This window comes from Apodemus sylvaticus, chromosome 2 (assembly GCF_947179515.1).
Source record: "Apodemus sylvaticus chromosome 2, mApoSyl1.1, whole genome shotgun sequence".
In the NCBI taxonomy this organism is placed as follows: domain Eukaryota; kingdom Metazoa; phylum Chordata; class Mammalia; order Rodentia; family Muridae; genus Apodemus; species Apodemus sylvaticus.
The window spans coordinates 116,058,946-116,082,639 of NC_067473.1; the positions used below are offsets into that span (position 1 = coordinate 116,058,946).

The 23,694-nt window shown below is 39.1% G+C and overlaps 1 protein-coding gene across 6 annotated transcripts in view; it reads left to right on the forward strand.

Moving 5' to 3' along the window:
- The window catches only part of Alms1 (ALMS1 centrosome and basal body associated protein), a 99,499-nt gene that overhangs the window by 66,371 nt on the left and 9,434 nt on the right, over positions 1-23,694 (forward strand). For 5 of the 6 annotated variants that reach the window (XM_052174170.1, XM_052174171.1, XM_052174173.1 and 2 more), the window contains 2 exons: positions 4,002-4,091; positions 8,580-9,727. In XM_052174170.1, coding sequence (XP_052030130.1) covers positions 4,002-4,091; positions 8,580-9,727 — 1,238 coding nt within the window. Of the gene's footprint in view, positions 1-4,001; positions 4,092-8,579; positions 9,728-14,437; positions 14,630-23,694 lie in introns of those variants that run through there. The other variant, XM_052174174.1, reaches the window with a different exon arrangement.

A 23,694-nucleotide genomic window follows, 5' to 3' on the forward strand; every position in this document is an offset into this window, starting at 1 on the left:
GTATATGAGTACACTGTAGCTGTCTTCAGGCACACCACAAGAGGGCGTCAAATCTCATTACAGATGGTTGTGAGCTATCATGTGGTTGCTGGGAATTGAACTCAGGACCTCTGGAAGAGCAGTCAGTGCTCTTAACCATTGAGCCCTCTCCAGCACCTCTCCAATTTCTTTATGGAGGCACTTAGTGCTATGAGCTTTCCTCTTAGCACTGCTTTAATTGTGTCCCATAAGTTTGGGTATGTTGTGCCTTCATTTCATTGTATTCTAGAAAGTCTTTAATTTCTTTCTTCATTTATTCCTTGACCCAGTATTCATTGAATAGTGAGTTATTCAGTTTTCATGGCTTTCTGTTGTTTCTTTTGTTGTAGAAATCCAGCTTTAATCCACAGTGTTATGATGCGATATGACGAGTTATTTCTGTTTTTCTTGTATCTGTTGAGACCTGCTTTGAGACCAAGTATATGGTCAGTTTTGGAGAAGGTTCCATGAGGTGCTGAGAAGAATGTATATTTTGTGTTTAGATGAAATGTGCTGTAGATAATCTGTTAGGTTCATTTGATTTATAATCTCTGTTTCATTATTTCTCAGCTTAGTTTCTGTCTCAATGACCCATCCATTGGTGAGAATGGGTTGTTGAAGTCTCTCATTATTCATGTGTGGGGTTTGGTTTGTGATTTAAGCTTTAGTAATTTCTTTCTTTCTTTCTTTCTTTCTTTCTTTCTTTCTTTCTTTCTTTCTTTCTTTCTTTCTTTCTTTCTTTCTTTCTTTTAACAAATTGGGGCATAGAAGTTCATATTGGGGGATTTTGTCTTTTGAGTATGATGTGTCCTTTCATATCTCTTGATTACTTTTGGTTGAAAGTCTATTTTATTAGATATTAGAATGACTACTTCAGCTTGTTTTCTTGAGTCCATTTGCTTGGAAAACGTTTTCCTAGCCCTTTATTCTGAGGTAATGTCTATCTTTTTTGCTGTGATGTTTTGTGTGCAGCAGAACGATGGATCCTGTTTACACATTCAGTCTGTTAGCCTATGTGTTTTTATTGGTGAATTGAGTCCATTGATGTTGAGAGATATTAATGACCAATGATTTCTGTTATTTTGATGATGTTGGGAGAAGTTGTTTCTCTTATTTTGGTTTTGCTGGTATGGAATTACCTATTTTTGTGTTTTCTTGGGTGTAGTTAATCCTTGTTTTGGAGTTTTCCTTCTAGTATCCTCTATAGGGTTGGATTAGTTGAAAGATATTATTTAAATGTTTTTTTCATGGAATATCTCTTTTTCTCTATCTGTGGTGATTGAAAGTTTGCTGGGTATAGAAGTCCTGGCTTACATCTGTGATCTTTTACAGATATAAGACATTTGCTAGGCTCTCTTCTGGCTTTTAAGGTCTCTGTTGAGAAGTCTGGTGTAATTCTAATGGGTCTGCCTTTATTTACTACTTGGACTTTATCTGCAGCTTTTACTATCCTTAGTTTGTTCTGTACATTTATTGTTTCAGTTATGATGTGACAGGAAGTTTTTCATTTTTAGTCCACTTTATTTGATTTTCTGTAAGCTTCTTGTATGTTTATAGACATCTCTTTCTTTAGGTTAGGAAAATGTTCTTCTTTTATTGAAGGTATTTTCTGGGCCTTTGAGTTGGGAGTCTTCTATTACTATTAGTCTTTGGTTTGTCCCAATTATCCTGAGGGTGTTTTGTGTTAGAAACTGTTTAGCTTTAGCATTTTCTGTGGCCAGTGTATCAATTTCTTCTATTGTATCTTCTATGCCTGGGACTCTCTTTTCCATCTCTTGTATTCTGTCGGTGATGTTTGTGTCTATAGCTCATGTTCTCTTTCCTAGGTTTTCCATCTTTAGGATTGCCTCAGATTGGTTTTAGGTTGTTTTGTTTTTGCTTTTGTTTGTTTGGTTTGTTGGTTTTTGTTTGCTTCTATTTCCATTTTCAGTTCTTGAACAGTTTTATTCATTTCCTTCACCTGTTTAATTGTAGTTTCCTATATTTCTTTATGCTGCCTATTTGTATTTTCCTATATTTCTTTAAATGAGTCATTTCTTCTTTAAAGGCCTATATCTCTATAAGATTAAAAATCATTTTCTTTTGATTAAGGTGTGTTAGGATATTCAGGATTGCTATAGTAGGATAGCTGGGTTCTGGTGATGCTATATTGCTGTGTTTTGTTGATTGTGTTTTTTCACTGTTCAGCCATCTAGTTGTCCCTGTGGGTTGGCAGGCCTCTTAGTCTCATGGAAGTAGGACTCTGGAGTTGCACATAGAGCTAGTAGTTCCTGATGTCAGCAGGCCTCTGAGTTTGCAGGTAGAGCGGGTGTACCTGGTGTCAGCAGGCCTTTGAGATTACAAGCTGAGCTGCTAGACCCTGAGAGCTGCAGGCTCCTGGTTATCCCATGGGGGCAGGCCTCTAGGGATACAGCCATAGGGATACAAATATGGTCCCTGGTGGCTGCATGTGTCTGAGATATTAGTTAGAGGTGTGGACCAGAAGATGGAGTTTGGGGCTTGGATAACTTACTTGGTTGTCTCTGTCAGCAGCAAGGCCTCCAGCCACATAATTTTTTTTTTTAAATTATGTCTTAACCATTGTATTAAAACTGTTTACTCTTTAGAAATTCATCTTATTTACTTTAGAACTATTGTGTTTATTTTACTTCAATAGGATTATGCCGAAATTGCCTGTAATAGTGTGTTTTAGTGTCAGCTTTGATTAAAAACCACCCTAAAATATAACAGGATTTAAAGAAGAAACACTTCTCTTCCTGTATTGTTGACATTTCTGATCTTCACTTTAGGGAAAGAGGAAGGCCTATTCTTCTTTAGTGGAACTTCTCAGAAATTACATTCCGTTTTCGCTGTAGAGGCCGGCCTGAGTTATGTGATCACATCAGGTTGTATTGCCAAGAAGGTTGAGACTTTATTCTGGTAATATTCTCAGTTATTGCAGAGGAAAAAGAAAGTGTGTATTAGGGGACAGGTGGTAGTTATGCCACAGCTACAGATAAGAGATATATTTTAGAGCAAAAACACTTTTTTTTACATGTCATTTTTTTTTCTTAAGATTTTAGATTTGTATTCTGGGAAACACTCCAAAATTATACCACTTTTTTTTTTTAACTATTGCTAAATGAATGTTCTTGAAACTGTTTTGATTATGTTAGTTTCCTGATGTATTCTAGTCTTCATTGTCTTTGGGAATAAAATCTTAGGTCTTTTAGCAGTCTTCCGGAACATTAGGACCATCTTCAAAATAGCCTTGCCTGCTCTAGTTTCCCCTTTTCCTCGTTAGATGCTGTAATCTGTAGATGTTTGGTTGCTTTCCTGATTCCTCTCTTGTGTTATACAGCCACCTTTGCTTTCAGTGATTTCTGATTTCCATTTCAAAATGTTCCCATTTTGAGAGACTCAAGTCAGTTGTCTAGAATTTTCTATAGTAGTGTTTGCTAGAATTTCTTTTTTATTAGAGTACTTAATACCTCTTCATCTTGTCTGTCATGGTGATTCTTTTTTAAAACTTTTAAAACATATATTAGATGTTTTTAATTGATTTTATTTTATGTGTATGGATGTTTTGTCTATATTATGTGTGTGTACCACTTAAATACCTTGTGCCTGTGGATGTCAGAAGAGGATGTCAGATACCCTTGAACTGGAGTTACAGATGTAGGCCACCACATGGGCTAGACACCGAACTCAGGTTCTTTGCAAGAACAGCAAGTGCTTATAACCACTGAGCTGTGTCTTCAGCCCCTTATGTTGATTCTTTAGTTCTAGATGACATGTTTGTGTAAATGTGCTTGTTTATTTCCATTTCCCATTTTCCTGAACAATGGTTTAGATATTTATTTATTTATTTATTTATTTAGGTTTAGATATTTATGTTTTCCAGTGCTACTAACAATGGTTTTCACATATTATATCATTAGAGATTTTTTTGGGGGGAGGTCAACTTCTTGTATGTATTTACTGCATTCATTTTGTTCTCTTAGGTTCCAGTGATATCACTGTACAAGACAGAAAAACTGAAAATCTGCCAGACGGTAAATCCATTAAACAGAAGGAAGGCTCCTTAGAGATAGGTAATACAGTGATTCTGGTTCATTCTGATGAAAATAAAATGCTTTTCTTTTTTACTTATGAATATAATATCATTTCAATACTGTCTCCATACTCAATTCAGTCAACTCTGTGCAGAAAACATTTTGAAAAAAATGTTAATCATTTCTTTTTTTGTCATTACTTTTCACAGATAGCACAGGATAATGACTATTGACTGAGCATTTACTTTGTTTCTGGTATTGAAAGCAATCCAGTGACTAAAGTATAGAAGTACTGATGCACATGCATGTGCACAGGTTCACACAAGTGTCTCCCTGTTATGTAAAGCCATTGGCATCTGTGAAAGGCCCAGAAACCACTTCCACCAGACACTGAGGGACCCCGTGTACCAAAGCTGCTTATGCTAGAAGTGCAGTGTTGTGTCTTAGTTCTGAATTATGGATACCTGACGCTACTCTAGAATACTGAGAAACAAGGAAACATCTATATGTGACAGTAAAAAGCCAAATTAAGTCAATTTATATTGCTTTTGGTCCTAATATTATGATAAAAGAGAAAAGCCTACAGAACATAAACCATTACTAGTCAGATGTCAAATTTTACCTGTTAGAAAATAAGAATTTCCATGTAAGACAAAAGAGTAGAGAGTTCTACTAACACTGTTTGCTGAGAAGAGTTTCTATTAACTGATCACATATACAATGTATAAAATCAGTTTTTACTAAGGATATAACTGCTATGCAGTGGGGATAGGATAATCTTTTCAACACAGTATAGAAAAACTGGATAACCACATTAAAAGAATAAAGTTAAATCGTAACATAAAACTTACATAAAAAAGAATTAGAGATATAAAAACAAAACCTGAATTCCTAAAACTGGTAGAAGGCATAAAAGAAAAGCTTCAGGAAATTGTATATGGTCATAATTCTGACAAATGAAACTGAAGCAAGGCTATCAGCAAAATTGGGGAAATACTCCTAAAGTATTTGTTGAGAGTTAAACATAGAATTTATAAGGAACACGTGTTCCTTGAAAACAAAAACAAACCTGACTTAAAAGTGTATGAGGAGAAAACAAAAACAAAAAACAAAACAAAACAACCAACAACAACAACAACAAAGCCGGGTGGTGGTGGCGCCCTCCGTAATCCTAGTACTTGGGAGGCAGAGACAGGTGGATTTCTGAGTTTGAGGCAAGCCTGGTCTACAGAGTGAGTTCCAGGACAGCCAGGGCTATACAGAGAAACCCTGTCTCAAAAAAACCCCAAAAGTGTATGAGGAGTTAAACATAGAGTTCTCCAAAGAAAATAGACACGACCCAAGAAAGTATGAAATGACACTCAACTAATGTAAGAATAATGCGGTTCAAAACCATAGGGAACTAACAGCTCACACTATTTAAGAAAAGCTACCAAAAGAATATTGTTAGGAAAAATATGGAATTCATGCATCACTGGTAGGAATGTTGTACAACCAGTTTAAGCTTATCCCCAAGTAGTGTAGAAATAAATGAGCCTCAGACTATGATTATTTTATTTGGCTTAGACAGTTTCTGGGGGTAGGTCACCCCTAATCTTTTTCAATTGCTGGCCTGGCTCCCTCTCCAGTGATGTACCCCAAGTATTTGCTGTTTCTTCTGGCCAGTGGTCACGGTACTGCTCTTCTCATGGTGACTTCTTGTCTCCCTCCTTGTGGTCTCTCTTCTCTTCCTCTCTTGTCCACCCCACCCTGGAAACTCAAAACCCACATACCTCTAATCCTCCCAGTAATTTGATGTAGCCAATTGTATTAGTCAGGAATAGCCACTACACCAATTTTATTTAACCAATAGTTTTAAATTAAGGAATAAGGGTTGCAAAACAAAGGCTTGTAAACATGAGAATTCACTCATAGGCCTAGCCCCTTTGGTTATAGAATTTAAGCATTACAACACACAGCTACAGACCAAACCTCAACAGAATGTATAATGGTATAGTTGTTCTGCAGAACAATGTATTCCCTCAAAAACAAAGAATTACCATATGAATGTAACAGTCCCACTTTGGTCATATATTCAAAAGAATTTAAAGCAAGATCTCAAACATCCCACATGTTTATCATAGTTATTTATTATAACCAAGAGGTAGGAGTGATCCAGCTATTCATCAGATAATTGGATAAGGCAAAAGTGAATTCTTGGTCAATGAAGAGCTTTCACAGAGTGGTATATGCCTGTAATCCAAGCACTCTGAAGATAGAGCAGGAGGATTACAAACTAGAGGCCACTGTGATCTACATAGTCAACTCAAGGTCATTACAGCACACATCACTAGACCTTCTCTCAAACAACACAATAAAAAAGAAAATGTGAATTATATTTAAAAATGATTATTGTGCCCTCTTCACGAGGAAATTATCAGTGTGCTATAACATGGATAAACTTTGTAAGGAGATACACTAAGCAAAATAGCCATTAAGGTTAATCTAATGCTTTGATCCTTGTGATAGTACCAATCTGTCTTGATTGATACTGTTGATTCGTGGTAAAGTTTGATATAGTATGTGTTAGACCTTCAACTTTGTTTTATGGTATACACACACAGACACACACACACATGTATGGTGTGTGTGTGTGTGTGTGTGTGTGTGTGTATGTATGTGTGTGTGTATGTTTCAGAGGGATAGGAGGCCATCATCATCATCATGGTGGGGAAGTGTGGTCACTTGGTGGGGAAGGCAGGTATAGCCACTAGAGCAGCAAACTAAGATGTGAGTCTTACAAGTGTGCGAGCATGAAGCATAGTGAGTGACCTGGGAATGATGTAAGGCTTTGAAACCTCAAAGCCTGTGCCTGGGGATGAACTTTATCTAGCAAGACCTCACCTTCTGAGCCTTCCAAATAGTGCCTCCTCCTAAGGACCAAATATTCAAATTCCTGAGCCTTCAGGGGACATTCTCTTTCAAGCCACCAGAACACATACACATAGCTGTATTTGCTGGATATCCCTTGTTACATGTTTATGTTTGTGCTAGAAATGGTTATTTTCAGTTTATTTACTGTAGGTGCATAAAATTCAAATTGTAAACACATTTTATCTTGAAACCTTACTTTTATTAGCTAATTATTTTTATGGTTTTCATAGTAAAGGCTAGAATAGAATTCAGTTAAGGACATCTAAGTGATGCATATGAAACACAGATATGAGCTACTGAGAGAAAGCGTGGCTTGAAATATAAATCTGAGAGTAGATATTGACACTGAAGTAATACAAAAAAAATGACAAAAGCTATGTGTATTTTGAAAGGGAGTTTAGGGCGTGAGCATACTAGAGATAGAGTTGGCTCTGTGAGGAGACCATTGGTCACATCACAGCTGTTATAATTCAGTGGTGTGGCTCAATTCAGGAGTAATTTGGACAGAGGATGGTTTGGGAAAGAGAGAACAGAGAAATACATGTTTTCTATTTTAGCAGCTTAATTGTGAAGAGGAAGAGAGGAATGAGCCCAGTACAAGGGTTTTTTGAATGCCATGATTTTGAATGGTCCAGCAAACAGGGATGAACTTTTAATGCGGTTCAGAGAACCACGTTCAGCCTAGTAAATTATATTGTATGTATACATGTATCTATATGTATACATGTATATACATACAATATATATACACACATGTGTATATATATATATACATGTATATATGTTTATATAGATTGTATTCAACAATATATATTTTGATGTGGAATGAGATTGCCCAAAAATGAGGATTTAAAATAAACCTTTTCACTCTACCCACTTAATGCTGATGGTGAAATCTCAAGGGTTTTTGTTTGTTTGTTTTTATTTTAAGCTGGAAATACCCATGGAAGTCTTATTAGCAGGAAGCAATTTTTAAAGGAAAGAACACATACAGAAAGTAGCCTAAATAGACTAGGTGGTGGATATATAAGCAACCAACTACTTATAGTGTAGCGAACTAAAGGGGCTGTGCAGGAGGCCATCACTGCCTCATGATGGTACAGTTCAATCCATATTTTTTTCTTTTGTTTTTTTTTTTTTTTTTTTTTGAGACAAGGTATTCTTGGCTGTCCTAGAACTTACTGTATAGACCAAACTGGCCTTGAACTCACAGACGTCCAATGGCTTCTGTACTCTTTACCACTTGTTTTTCGTTTTTGATATAGGGTACCATGTACCATGTAATTAGTCCAGGCTAGCCTTGAATTGGTTGTGTAGAAGAGGGTAACCTGGATCCTGATCATTCTGTCTTAATATTCTGAGTGCCGGGGTTATAAGTGCAGTTTAGACCATGTTAGGAATTGAACCCAGGGCTTTGTGCATGCTAGGCAAGCACTTTCAGAGCTGAGGTCCAGTCCCAAGTCTGTCATACAGTAGTGGAGTTTATCCAAATCCTTATATTTTGGCTCAGGCCAGTCTGATTATTAAGCACATGCTCTGTCTAAAGAAAAAACAAAACAGTTTTTATAAAGGGAATACGTACATTTCTAAGTTCTTTCAAATATTTTTTTTCAGAATCTGAATGTCATTCAGCATTTGAAAACACTACTCACTCTGTCTTCAGATCAGCCAAGTTTTACTTCCATCATCCAGTGCACCTGCCTCATGAGCAAGATTTCTGCCATGAACCTTTGGGAAGGAGTGTTTTCATGCAACATTCATGGAAGGATTTCTTTCACCATCACTCAGGACACAGCTGCCTTCCTCCCCCTGGCCCAAGTTTGGACAAGTTGGACAAGACCAAGATGGATTGCACCAGAATTAAGAGCCTCAGCATCAACTTGAATTTGGGAGACAATGAGAAAATACAGAATCAGGCTAGAGACCCAAAAAGCAAAAGACAAACAAATGACCAAAAAACAGATCAGAAGGTCACCCCAGGGCTAACAGCTGAGTGCCCAGCGAGTTTGAATGACCTCTGGAACAGGTACCAGGAGCGACAGAAACAACAGAAACCATCTGGTGCCAGTGATAAGAAGGAGCTGTCCTTGGTGGAGCGACTTGACCGCTTGGCTAAACTGCTTCAGAATCCCATCACACATTCACTCCAGGCCTCAGAAAGTACACAGGATGATAGCAGGGGGCGACATGGAGCCAGGGGGTGGACTGGGAGGAGGCAACAGCCACAGAAAGGCAAGCAGCAGAGGAAGCGGAGCAAGAGCCTAGAGAGGGTTCAGAGTGCAGGTGACTTCAGGAAAAGCAAGGTGTTTTCTCCTCATCAAGGTGGGAAATCCAGTCAGTTTAAGATTGAGCGGATTAAACTAGATAAGTACATCGTGAGAAGAGAGCCAGATTGTAATAACGTCAGCACTACCTCCTTGGATTCTAGACCCTCAGAGGACACTGAGCTCCTCACAGAGAGCCCCAACCTTTGTTCCAGCACTGATTCTCCTGTGGATTCAGATGTATTGACCCAAACTGATAGGGACATGCCCTTAAATGACAGGAGCAGCTCCGTATCCACCATTGACACAGCCCGATTGATCCAGGCTTTTGGCCATGACAGACTGTATTTGTCACCCAGACGGATTAAATTATACAGTAGTGTCACTAGTCAGCAACGGAGGAGATACCTAGAGAGGCCATGCAAGCACAACAGGAGGGCATTGAGCACAGCCTGTCCCCAAATGACTTCTGAGCACACCAGGAGGAGGCACATCCAGGTACATGGCTACAGATTCCAACTGGCAATGTGACTGCCTTGTTTGGAGGACGTTTTAGTTAATCTCTTCACAACAGGTGGAAAAAAAGCCATTTGCCCTTTCCTCACTATATATAACGTTTCTTCCCAGCTGGAAAAGAGTGAGAAAGTGGAGCACAGTGCTATTGTTTGTTGTCATTCTTTCCACCAACACACCCCTGCCAAGCCGTGCTTTACAGTAGATGTTGTCAGGGTCTGTGAAGTAAAAGGACACCCCTGGGTCGGGGAGCTGCCAGCTTAGCACGACCATTGTTTGGCCCTGGGGTGGGGGTGGGGGGATGGTGTTTGTTTTTTATTATTTTCTCCTGTCTTTTTAGAAGTATTTGAATTGCTTTTAAACACTCAAATAATACAATATGGTTTTTTTGTTTTTGTTTTTGTTTTTGTTTTTTAGTAAAGGAAAGTAGGGTCAGCTACAGCATGATTTAGTACATAACTGAAGAACTAAGAGCTAGAAGGACAAGTTGAGCCAGAGGGTTGGATACACCTGTGGATATGGGTGCAGAGATAAGCTTCGAGCGTGGCGGTAGACTGCGAGAAGAGGAGGGGTGATCACTTAGCAGTGTGCTACAACAGCAAGTTGGAATCGCAGAATTGTTAGTCATTTCAGTCATCTACACCCAAGTGAAGTTTCCTCATCTGGCTTGATAAGGAAGATGTTACAGGGTCACAAGCCTGAGCCCTTGGTACATGGCACAAGAGTCAGAGCCTATTAGGGTCACATTACATTGGTAACAGGATTGGTAAAGGCAGATGCTGTACCCAAGAGAAAATTAGAGCCATGCATGTGGTGGTGCACCTGCTACCTCAGCATTTAGAATCCTGAAGCAAAGGGGATCATGAGTTTGAGGCTAGCCTCAGCTACCTAGTGTAAACCTGTCTTTAAAAAAAAAAAAAAAAAAAAAGGAAAACAAACAAAAAAAAAAATCAAACCCACAAAGTAAAATCAGAGAAAAGCTCTCCAGGGAGATGCTCTGTCCATTGGAGTAGGAGAAATAGAATTTATATTTATTGAAATTTTCTATTTTTGTATTTTATGATATATGGTAAGTCAAATAATATATAAATAAATACCAGTTTTGGCAATTTGTGCTCAAAAATATTTTGTCAGTAAGACTGCATGGAGATCGCAAGTTTAGAGGGAAGAGGATAGGAGATGAAGTTTCTCATAAGCAGTATTCTCACAATTCAGCTTTTTGTAGATATGAAATGACAGTGGTTACATGTGTTAATTAATAGTGTTTTTTAAGTAATAAAAAAACTGGAAATAATTCTGGAAAGAGGGGAAAGGATCCTGGTTGAAGATTTATGTGTGACCATATAATGCAAAGTTTATACTTTGAGGTGAGCATCCTGGTGCATAGGTAACTGTATTCAAGTATTCAGGAAGCTGAGGCCCCAGCTTCAGCGTTCAGATGGTTTTCTTTGTCCAATTAAACAATTAAGTAACATTTGGGACTTACAGAAATCATCTATACTCTGCCCTTCCCCCATCCCTTGGGAGTCAGTACTTTACTTCTGTCTCTGGGGACTTGTTTGTTCTGGTCATTTCCTATACATACAACCGTATAGTATATGATTCTTGCCAGGCTCCCCTTCCCCCAGGGATTGAACACGGGTCATACTCCTTTTGAGGCATGCGCTCTATCATTAAGCTGCAGTTCTACCCTTTTTACATTTTTTTCAAGACTCATCTATTTCAAAGCACAAACATACTTCGGTTTTTCATGTTTTGTAATGCTCTGTTGTATGTATATACAATACACTAATACACTGGTTTTTAAAAAATCTATAAGTCCAATGATAGACACTTGGGCACTTTCAATGCTTCAGCTATTGTGAACGGGGCCTGATCCTGGAATCCCCATATGCAGTTCTTTGAGGTACACCCTAGAGTGGAAATAACAAATCCTATGGTTACTGTTTCTTACTGAGAAACTGACCTACTGGCAGGACCACAGTGCCTGTCCTTTTTGCTTCTGCCAGCAGTGATTGCAGAGGGCGCCTGTGGCCCTCACACTGCTTTTTTTTGTGGCTGCTTATCTTTGTTTTTTTTTTTTGTTGTTGTTGTTTGTTTTGGGTTTTTTTTGGTTGTTGTTTTTATTTTTTGTTTTTTTTTGTTTTGTTTTTAATGTTACCTACTAGCTATACTATTGAGTGTAAGGTGGTTTCTCACTGTGCTTTTATTTACATGCCTATTGAACATTTTGTTTGCTTTTTTTTTTTTAGACTTTTCTATATGGCAGTCCCTTACTAAATGTATAATCTGAAAATATATCTTGCCATTCTGTGGGCCGCCTCTCAGTTACTTTGTTGATTGTATCTTTGACATATAGCAGATTTAATAGTTCAGCATGTATTTTCTGTTACCCATGTTTTGGGGCCATAACCAGGAAATTGTTGCCAGATCTAAAGTCATAAGATTCTTGTCTTTTTAGTCTAGCATCTATATTTGGGAATTCAGTCTGTTTATGGTATACAGAGAAGGCCCACTTTTGTTCTTCTTCTGGCAAGATCATTTGTTTAGACTGTTTTTCCCATTTGTTCCTTGGCACTGTCATTAGAAATCTTTTTTTGGTTTCTTCAAGACAGGGTTTCTCTGTGTAGCCCTGGCTGTCCTGGAACTCACTCTGTAGACCAGGCTGGCCTCGAACTCAGAAATCCTCCTGCCTCTGCCTCCCAAGTGCTGGGATTACAGGCATGCGCCACCACCGCCCAGCTAGAAATCTTGATTGTGTGTATGTGTGTCCACATTGGGATACTCAGTTCTGTTTCATTGGTTTGTTTTCCTTATGCCAGTACCACAGTTTGGATTCAGTATATCTTCATCATAATATTTGATAGCAAGAACTGCACTGTTTTCAAGATTATTTTAACCACTCAGAGTCCCTTTAGAGCCTCTACTTGTAAATATTTTATCCTTTCTAATGCTATTGTAAGTATAAATATTTTAATTTCATTTTTGGATTGTTTGTAGGTGTTGAGATACATAGCTAATGTTTACATGTTGATCTTGTACCTTACAGCATTACTGAATTGATTTGTTAACTCTTAATTTTCTTGTAGAACATATAGACTTTCCTGTCATCTGCAAATAGAGATAGTCTTTCTCTTTTTCAATTTGAATGGTTTTACTTTTTCTAACTGATTTATAGAGAACTTCTAGTAGAGTGTTGAATGGTAAAAGCAGGTACCCTTGTTCATGTTCTCAGGAGGAATACTTTGTCTTTCACAGTTGAGAATATGTTACTGTGGGTTTTCTCTTGTGACTTTTGTTATATTGAGGAAGTTCCCTTTTGCTAGTATGGATTTTATTTTTATTATAAAAAGGTTTTGATATTAGTCAAATTTGGCATCTATTGAAATGATCATCAACTTCCCATTCTTTCCATTTTCTATTGATGTGGTATATATTAATTGATGAGCACATGTTGAGCCAGTCTTGCATTCCTTGTGTAATTCCCATTTTGCCATGTTATGCAGTACTTTTCAAGCGCCATAGGATTCAGTTTGCTAGATTTTTGAAGAAGACTTTTTGCATCTATATTTTTGTGATGTATAGTTTGTGTGTGTGTGTGTGATGTCTTTGCTGCTTTTGCTGTCCAGATACCAGCCTTGTGGAATGAGTTTGTCACCTTGCTGTGTTTTGATAATGAGTAATAGGATTAATGCTGTGATTAATGTTACTTCTTTATGTGTTTGATAGAATTGAATTGCTGTAAGTCATATATTTTTCTTTGGTGGCCTTTTTTAAAAAACTGATTCAATATAAGTCTAAGATGTCTATTTCTTGAGTCAGTTTTTATATGTTGTGTTTTCTAGTAGGTATTACTTTTTAAAAACAGATTTATTTATTTTATTTCATATGTCTTTGAACTCAAAGAAAACTGCCTGTTTCCTGGGATTATAGAACTGTGCCACCACACCTGACAATATGTGTTTGTTTTTTAAATTGTACAGAAAAGTGAAATGTTTTAAAACAGGAAATATAGTAAAGCTGGCTCTTAAATTTACTTATGTCACTTGCCTTTGGGAGTATTTCTGTAGTCAAGTTGTGTAAGTCCCCTACAAAGCCTGACTGCAAATCTTTCAATGGGTATATGATTTGAAAATATGTACTTCCTTTATTTTTCTTGAAACAGTATCTGTGTAGCCCTGGCTGCTCTGGCACTCACTACCAGTTTAGCTAGCATGAAACTCAGAGCTCTCTCTGCACCGAGTGCTGAGGTGGAAGGCCTGTGCTTGTTCTTCCCTTCACTGCTTTGCTCTCCAGACTGTTGGCTTCACTTGCAGGGCCGCACTAGCAAAGCCCTGCTCTGTACCCACACGTGCTCCCTCCTCAGCGTCATGTCTGATGGCAAGGCTCAGCCCGAAGTCAGAACACAGTACTCCTTGGTTTTCTTCTAGCGAGCCTAAAACTTTGGGTTTTGTTTAGTTTACGTTAGCTTTAGCTATTTTTAAAGATTGTATGGGTGCGGCTTTATTCCTTTGCATGTGGCTAACCAGCTGGCCTGACATCAGTAGTTAGTTGCAAAGATGATTGTCCTCCACCAAGTATTTGGATAACCTTGCCAGATTTATTTTCTTAAAAGAAACCATAAAACTTGTGGGGGGGAGTGTTTGTTTTATTGTGTGTGAGTGTTTTGCTTGCATGTCTGTATGTGTACCACAGGAGCTTGCCTGATGCCCGTGGAAGTCAGAAGAGGACATTAGATCTTCAGGAACTAAAGTTATAAATGGTTGTGAGCCACCATGCAGGTGCTGGAAATCAAACCCCAATCCTCTACAAAACCAGAAAGTGCCTTTAACCACCGAGCCAACTCTCCAGTTCCCCAACCCCAACCAAAACTTAGTTTGACTTTGACAGGTGAGCAGACAATGCGGCTTTCGAAGTCTCGTCAATTTTTACATTCTGCCTGAAAGTTCTCTCACCCCACAGTTGATACGTGACTCCTTTCAGAACTGCTGAGAAGGACTGGGCGGTGTCTGGCCATTTCCATTTTTCCTTTCTCATCATCTTCATCTATATTAATATACACATTTCACTGTGTAACCCAAAGCTGATCTCAAGCTCATAATCCTCCAGCCTCGGGCTCCCAAATTCTAGGAATATAGGTATATACTATTATGCCTGGTTGAAAAACAAACAAAATAAAAAACCCTTCAGTGCTAAGGATGGTTTAATTAAATGTGTTCTCAATCATGGCCTCCCTTTAAAAAATTTCCCCTGTGTGCCCTTTCTCATTTTGATTATATGACAGGCTTTTTGGAAATAGATTTTGAGTTACTTGGGTTTTTTAAAGTATGGGTGTGTGTGTGTACACATACATGCATTTCAGTAGGTATAAAAAGCACACCACAGTTTCGTGTTTCATGTTCGTAATCTTAGAATCTATTGACATCCAGTCACAGGTATATCTGTTTAACCCAGGTGTCTACTCACAAAATATTCGTGGAGTATATGAGCATTTACATGAGCTGCCGAGCACGCAGCCCAGCTGGCCAGCACATAAGCCGCAGGTCCCTTTGTCCCTCTTTGTTTTTCCACTTTACATTCCTATGCCCTCTCCTCCTCCCTTTATCCCCTGAGAGGGTAGAGCCTCCCCACCTTGGGTATTCCCTCACTCTGACATCCAATCTCTGCAGGGCTAGGCACATCTTCTCCCATTAGGGCCAGACAAAGCAGCAGTTAGGGGAACATATTTCTCTGACAGGCAACAGCTTTAGGGATAGTCCCCACTCCAGTTGTTGGGGGACCCACATGGGAAGACCAAGCTGCACATCTGCTACATATGTATGGGGTGCCTAGGTCCAGCCTGTGTATGCTTTTTGTATGGTTAAGTCTCTGAGAGCCCTCAAAAGTCCAGGTTAGTTGACTCTGTTGGTCTTCCTGTGGAGTTCGTATCCCCTTCAGTGCCCCTAGCTCTTCATGAGAGTTCCTAAGTGCCCTCCAGTGTGGGTGTCTGCATCTGTCTGAGTCAGATGCTGGATGGTGCCTCTCAGAGGGCAGCCATACTAGGTTTCTGTCTGTAAGCATAACAGGAGTAGTAGTAGTAGTGTCAGGGGTTGGTGCTTGCCCATGGACTGGGTCTCATGTTGGGCCCGTTATTGATTGGTCATTCCCTCAGTTTCAGCTCCATACTTACCCCTACATTTTTTGTAGACAGGTTAAATTTTGGGATAAGTTTTATGAGTAGGTTGGTGTCCCTATATTTTCAATGGGGTTCCTGACTGGCTACAGGAGGTGGCCTCTTTAAGTGTCTGCCATATTTCCAAACTCCAGTATGGCACACTGGTACACTCCTTCTAAGTCAAAAGAAAGAGGCCTTTAAGAGATTTGCTTTATTTTCTCTTTTCCTTTTTGTTTTTTAATTAACTTTTTTACACTCCATATTTTAACCCGACCCCAACCCACGTCCACCCTCCAGCTGTTCCACATCCAGTACCTCTTCCCCGGCCCCCTGTCTCCACGTGGATGTCCCCAACCCCCACCCCACCTGACCTCTAAACTCCCTGGGGCCTCCCGTCTCTTAAGGGTTAGGTGCATCATCTCTGAATGAACACAGACTGGGCAGTCCTCTGCTGTATATGTGTTGGGGGCCACATATCATCTGGTGTATGCTGCCTGTTTGATAGTCCAATGTTTGAGAGATCTCTGGGGTCCAGTTTAATTGAGACTGCTGGTCCTCCTACAGGGTCACCCTTCTCCTTGGCTTCTTTCAGCCTTCTCTAATTCAGTGACAGAGGTCAGCTGCTTCTGTCCATGGTTGGGTGCAAATAACTGCATCTGACTCTTTGAGCTGCTTGATGGGTCTTCTGGAGTGTGGTCCTGCTAGGTCCCTTTTTGTGAGTGCTCCATAGCCTCAGCAATAAGTGAGACTCAAACATTTTCTTAAGTTTCAAGGTAGCAATGGTGTGTAACAACTTAGAGGTTTTGGCTAAATCTTTGAGAAGGGCCTGTCCACCATAGGAATCCATTCCCAGGACTGACTAATACAATCAGGGGCGGATCCTTTAAAACAGTTCTTCTCTGACCATTGTTACACAGAAGGAAAGAGTGTCAACACTGGTGACATAGGGACACAAGCACAGACGAAAGAGGTTTCTTAATGTACATGAGTGGTTTTGCCTGCGTATTTTTAAGCATCACGTGGGTGATCTTTTTAAAGATTGTTTTGCATTGTTTTATGCAGATATATTTTAAAATCTAAATGATGATTGAGCAAAATGTAAATTAAATTTGACCAAGAGATTACAAAACCTACTTAGTTATCTAATCAAAATTAAATTGGAAAATTAAAAGTCTATAATCTATGCTCTACTCTCTGTCTCTAAACATGTTCCCTCTGGAAAGTTTTTGAAGTTCCCACTCAGCAGGTCTGAGAGCGTGTGCTGTGTTATCTCTAGGCGCTTGCGGAGGGCTCAGCTTTCTAATATCTGCCAATACTCTGAAGTGTGCTTTTAAAAATATTTCAGATCTGCCATTTGTATTTCTCATGTCTTTTTTTCCTTTTTGTCTGAGGATTTCTGTTGATTTTCAGACATTAGTGGGACTGTGATTACGCCGTTACACACTCTTTATCCGTTCTGTACCTGTGGGGCTCTTCCCAGCCTCAAGATTATAAACACAAATTCCCTACTTTATAAACAAGGAGAGGTAGAGAAGTAGTCCATTCAAACTGTTAAAGTGCTACAATTTATTTTGTGTGTAAGTATTTCTAGTCAGTTGTCAATAGATAACTTTTAATAAGCAGTATAAAGTTCCTAAGAAAATCTGGTGGCCTTTTAAACTGGACTCTCAATCATTAAGACTTAGTAATTGAATAGCTTGACTCTTTTGGAATTTTAATTCAAAACAATTGCAATATGGAAGACCTAATCAAACTGGAAAGATCTGAAGAGGAAATTAATTCTGACTGAAGTATGAAGTTTCTTTACTAATCCTAAAGTTGAGTCAGAGCCTCCAAGTAAACCTAACAGGTGTAGCTGTCGTCCTGAGTCAAATAAAGATGCAAAGTTAAACCCTGAGAGTGACCATGATCCCTGTGGGTATTTAGAGCCAGAGGCAAAGGTGTTTAAGGGAGGACAAGGGAAAACCACTTTAACTATAATGTTTCCAACTTGGCAGGAAACCTGGAATTCCTACTATCCTGCTCTGCAAGGTTCAACCTTCTGATTTCTCCCACATGTTGATGGAGTTTAGTTCAGAGTTTACTTTTTTCCTCTGTTCCTCAGCCCTCCTGTATCTGGGAAACTTTCCTGACCCTGACCATAATGGCCTTTATAGCATGTTAACCGTCTTAGCTATAGCTCGAATGTTGATGTCACCCCAAATCTGTTCTTAGTCCTCACCTGGGTACAAGAAAAAACAAACAAACAAACAAAACCAAGAACCTATTCAGGTACAAAATGACATTTTAACTTCTGGGGATACTTTATACACATGCACACACTATTGTTTTGGGGTTTTTTGTTTTTTGTTTTTTTTTTTTTGGATAGAATGTTTCTACATAGCCCTTACTGTCTGGAACCCACTATGTAGACTAGCCTGGCCTCAAATTTTCAGAGATCTACTGCCTATGGCTCCCAAGTGCTAGGTTTAAAGATATGAACCAACACACCTGACATTTTTCATAATTTCTTACTCTAAGAATTGCATGTCAAAGGTTAATTTTTGTACAGATGCATTGTAATCATAATTATCAGTTGAGCTAGACATTCCTAAAGCCTTTTGATAAGAAACTGTTTGGTAACAGTTTCTCTGATTTTGACTGGCTACTCTAGAGTATTTCTGGCATTTTAAGCTTGGGTAGTTATATTTACCATTAATCCATTCCTCAGAAAAACCTCTCCCTTACCTCAGGTGCCTATTTGATTGAAGGCCATTGATACTAAACTTCCTACATTATAACAAATATGCTCTTCCAAGCTTAATTTTTATATTCAGAGTAATTTTCTTACTATGAACACAGCCTCATATAGCCAAGTCTGGCCTTAAACTTGCTGTGTACCCAAAGATGACTTTGAACTCCTGATTCTCCTGCCACTACCTCCCATGCTGGAATATACCATCACACCTGCCAATTAAGTTGGCTAGTTTTAGGCTAGTATGGTAAATTAAAAAAAAAAATTAGAAGCAATTTTAAACTTTAAGAAGGTTTCAGGAAGCTAGAGCATAGTGGTAAATGCCTGTAACCCCAGCGTTTGGGAGGCTGACACAGGTCAGTCAGAAATGTAGCACAGCCTGGGCTACATGAGATCATGCCTCCATAAACACAGAAGTTAAAGGGTTCTTCTCTGGGTCATAATGATGTCTAATCAATAAATGTGGAAATGGGTCTCTAGTACTTTTTAACTAAAAAGGTACTACAAAAGTCCAGAAACACTGAATACTGGTATTTCCTCTTCCTGTGTAGAACCAGGCACCAGCAGGTGAGTTTACTTTCCAGCATTGAAGAGAAGCAGCAAATGTCTTTTTCCAAGATGGTGTACAACAGAAAGTTTGCACTGTGGTAGCTGATTTCATGTTACTTGGAAATGCTAAAACTTTTATGTGGAAGCCCCACTTTGGAAAACAGTCAGCCAACCCACACATGCCTGGAGGTTGCTAAGGTGCTTGTAGCCCTTCAATGGACAAAGGGACGTGTTCTGTAGCTTGCCAGCAGCAGCTGTCAAAGAATTTTTAAAAATGTATTCTGTGGTGGATCCCCAAAACCTGTTGGGCACAAGTACAGGTTTTTCCAGGATGAGTTTGGAATCTGGGTAGAAGTCAGTATTCTCTGTACCGTAGCTTGGGGACGTGTTCTGTAGCTTGCCAGCAGCAGCTGTCAAAGAATTTTTAAAAATGTATTCTGTGGTGGATCCCCAAAACCTGTTGGGCACAAGTACAGGTTTTTCCAGGATGAGTTTGGAATCTGGGTAGAAGTCAGTATTCTCTGTACCGTAGCTTGCTTGACTTGGGCTTTACTCTAGGATGTGAGGCTGCATCGCACCTACTGCTTTCATGTCATGCCGTAGCATGTGCTCACTATATATGTGTGTGTGTATGTGTGTGTGTGTGTGTATTTTATATATACATGTTTATATATATGTTTATTTTTAGGGGTATTTTTAAAAACCAATCTTTCAATATTAAATTCCTCTAAGAACGTTTAATACTTTTTTTTTATGTGACATGTTAGAAACAGTCTCAACTATAAACATTATTTTTGTTAGTAAGCTTGGAAGAGCCATCATGACATGTGTGATCTTTGGAAAATTCCTTCCAATCCTAAATTCCTGTTCAAAAGTTCTCTTACCACTTCATGCCCATACGCAGTGTGAATGTTCCAGTTTGTCAACATCCCTAGTATTCTTGTTTTGTCCCCATTGACTTTGACCATCATAGAGGTCTTTTCATATCACAAGGACCACAATCATTTGTATATAAGCACATTTTGTTGGAGGGCTCTTTTAGACCATAGTTTTGAATGTCTTTTCATAGCAATTTATCACAAAATACGCTGTAAATGGGAGCTTTCCCTGGCTTTTGTGCATTTGCAGCTGGCCCCTGGAAATGCAGGAGTCCTTGTCCTATCCACAGCTTTCACACCCTCCTTGAAGCAGGGCTCACCAGCTTTTGCTTCAGCAGATCCTCTGCACCGTCCCCTTAAAGGGAGACCAGTGCATATGTCTTAGTCCCTAAGTATCAACGGTTTTTACTATTAAGGTTGCAAAAATCATTCCCTTTGTGAATTCTGACTTGGGAAATAAGTCTAGCTTTCTCTTAGCTCCCTGCTCACAAGGGCTTTTTCTCTAGGTACCCATTCTAATCAGGATACTGTAAGGAAGAACTTTCCACTTCCTTTCCCAAATACAGCAGCCTTCTTGGGGATACATTTGTGGACACTGTACTTTGAAACTTGGGTCTTTGAACTAAACCTGATAGAATCAGTTTGCCACATTTGTAGGGCTAAGACATTTTTACAGCTTAACATCATCAAGCTCATTACATCTTCATTGCCACGCTCACCACGTCAAGTCTTTCTGTTGAGTCTCTCCTGAGCTGGTAGGACAGCCTAGTGAAACATTAGAACTGATGTAGCTTGAGTATTTGATGAGTCCTTCCCACTCCTGTTCCTAGGTACCAAACTCAGTAGAGGCAGCCAGTGTTAAGTTTCTAGTTCAAGTGAGTGGTGCAGTCCTCAGCACATAGAGTATGTCTATTCACTCTAGAAAGTTATCTTGCTTTTGTTTACAGTTATTCCTTATTCTCAGCTTCCGGAACCCTTATCCTGTCCGTTCTGTAGTTCATGTAGTCACTGATGAAACAACCTTTTACAAATGGCTTGTTTGCTTCAGTGTGATGTTTTCAAGGTTTACCCATGTGATAAGCTTTTAGGAGTTCCTCCTCCTGCTGAGTAGTAGTATTTACCAGTTTACCACATTGTGCCTGTTAATGGACATTTAGAACATTTGGATTGTTGTTTGTTTTTCTTTTTCTTTTTCTTTTCTTTTTTGTAATGGGGTCTCTCTGTGTAACCCTGACTGTAGACCAGACTAGCGTCAAACTCACAGAGATACACCTACCTCTGCCTCCTAAGAGTTGGGATCAAAGGCATTTGCTAACACACCTGCCTTTAGATTGTTTTTAATTGTTGGAATACAACTATGACCATTTGTCTATAAAATCAAGCATTTCATTTTAAATTTAAAAAAAAATGTTTTTAGAAACTGCCTCTGTGTGTGTGTGTGTGTGTGTGTGTTTGTTTTAATTCATTTATTCATTCACTTAGTCATTTATTGGTTTTTTGAGACAGGGTTTCTCTGTGTAGCCCTGGCTGCCTTGGAACTCACTCTGTAGACCAGGCTGGCCTCGAACTCAGAGGTCTGCTTGCCTCTGGCTCCCAAGTGCTGGGATTAAAGGTGCTACTTCCCAGCCCTTTTTGGGTTTGTTTGTGTGTGGGGTTTGTGGTTGGGTTTTTTGTTGCTGTTGTTTGTGGCTTTTTGCCTGTGTTTTTTTTTTTTTTCCTAAGTGTCTGTGCTCTCCACAGCCTGTGTGCAGTATGTAGAGCATTCCAGTGTTCCCACATCTTACCAAACTTGTCATTATTCATGGTTTTGGTGTGACCATACTAAATGATGTGAAGACACTGCCATGGTTTTAACCCCGGCTTCCTGGTGACTGGATAGGGAAGCCCTGTGTGTGTTGTCTTTGCTGGCAGGGATACTCCGTTTTGCCCACTTTTAAACTAGGTCGTCTGTCTTCCTGCTCAGCTAATAAGAGTTTTATGTATTTGGGGTCACTTCTCAGCCTTTTGGGTATCATGTGTTATCCTTATCAGCTCTGTATTCTTGTCACAAGTCTTACAAGATGTGTAACTTGAGAATGTCTCCTATTCTGGCACTTCTGTTTACTTTAAAGATGAAACTTGAAGTTAAAGGATGAGCAATGCAGTTTGGGTTAACAGTTTTCCCCTTGTGGATTGTGCTGTTGGTATTAGACTTGAGATTTTTTTTCCTATGTTTTCATTTTAAAAGTTGGTGCGGCATGTTCGACCTGTAGTCCGCATGTATCTCAGAGCTGCAGGTGTGACATTGTGTAGATTGCAATGTCAGATAACAGTGTCTAAAAGTTTGGACGTATCTGCTGGGTTTAGTAATTATTTAGATCTGCATCCATGTTGAGTGCATGTTTTGTGTGTGATGTGGTGACTAGCATCACCTTTTGCATATGAAGATTGGTTTATCCTGGATCCCAGCTGACCACAGTCTTGAGTGTGCTTTATCTCTCAACTCTGCTAACTGATGTGTCAGCTCCAGTTTTTATATATACTGTGTCTTAACCATTTTAAATTTATTTTGTAATTAGGAATTATGCTTTTTATCTGTTCTTTTTCCTTTCCTAATAATTCTTGGCACTTATGATCCTTTGCCTTTTTATGGAAGCTTGGAATCTTACACATTTTTAGGGGGAAGGTTCATTAGGATTTTTAGGTTTATGGAGAACCCGCAGATTAGATTGGGGAGACTTGCCGCCTAGCAGTTCTGACTTCATAGGTGTCTCCATTTACTGAGCTTATTTCTCCTTTAGAGACTTGTCTTGCCTGTACTGCCCCTTTGTGCATTTTTGCTTTTAAACATTTTAGCATTCTAAAAGTTTTATACTAGTTGTGTTTTCATTCTGTTTTATTGCCCACCATCAACCAGCAAACCTTTGTTTGTTTGTTTGTTTGTTTGTTTGTTTGTTTGTTTGTTCTGAGATGGTGCCTCATGTGTTTCCCAGGTTGGCTTGAACTCATGATCCTCTCATTTTAATATGAAGAGCTGAAATTTTGTCTTTTTTCTAGTATTTCTTTTTGTTGAATTACTTCAAAAATCTTTTGAACACTTTTTTGTTCTAAGTATGTCTTTGTTCATTGAAACAGGTCCTTACCATATAGCTCAGGCTATCTCAGACAGGCTGTATGCAGTCCTCCTCCTGCAGCCTCCAAGTGTTAGGATTACAGGTATAAGCCAGCGTGTTTAGCCTCTTTCTGCACTTCCTATAATTTCAGGAGTAAAAATTTCAGTTCCATCTTAAGTGAGGTAACTGACACAAAGACACAACTTTGTGTCTTGAGAGATAATTAGTAAAGGCAGGACCTAGCACTGGATCAGGTCTTAGGATTCTAGGCCTGGAGCTGACTTTGGTTTTGTTTTGTTTCCTCTCTTACATCAAATATCTTACCATTCTGTCTCTACAGTGCTCTGACCTTTAATATATGTAATTATCCATACTAAATAGTTCTTTCATTTGATTTGGTCCTTACTCCTGTTTCTTAAGAGCTCTCCAGCCTCTCAGGCTCTCTGGGTGTTTATTATATAGAAATTCTGCTTTCCAAAACTCCAAGACATTGATGTGCAAAAAAGGCAAGGATGGCTGCAGCCAGATCTCGAGCCAGACACAGG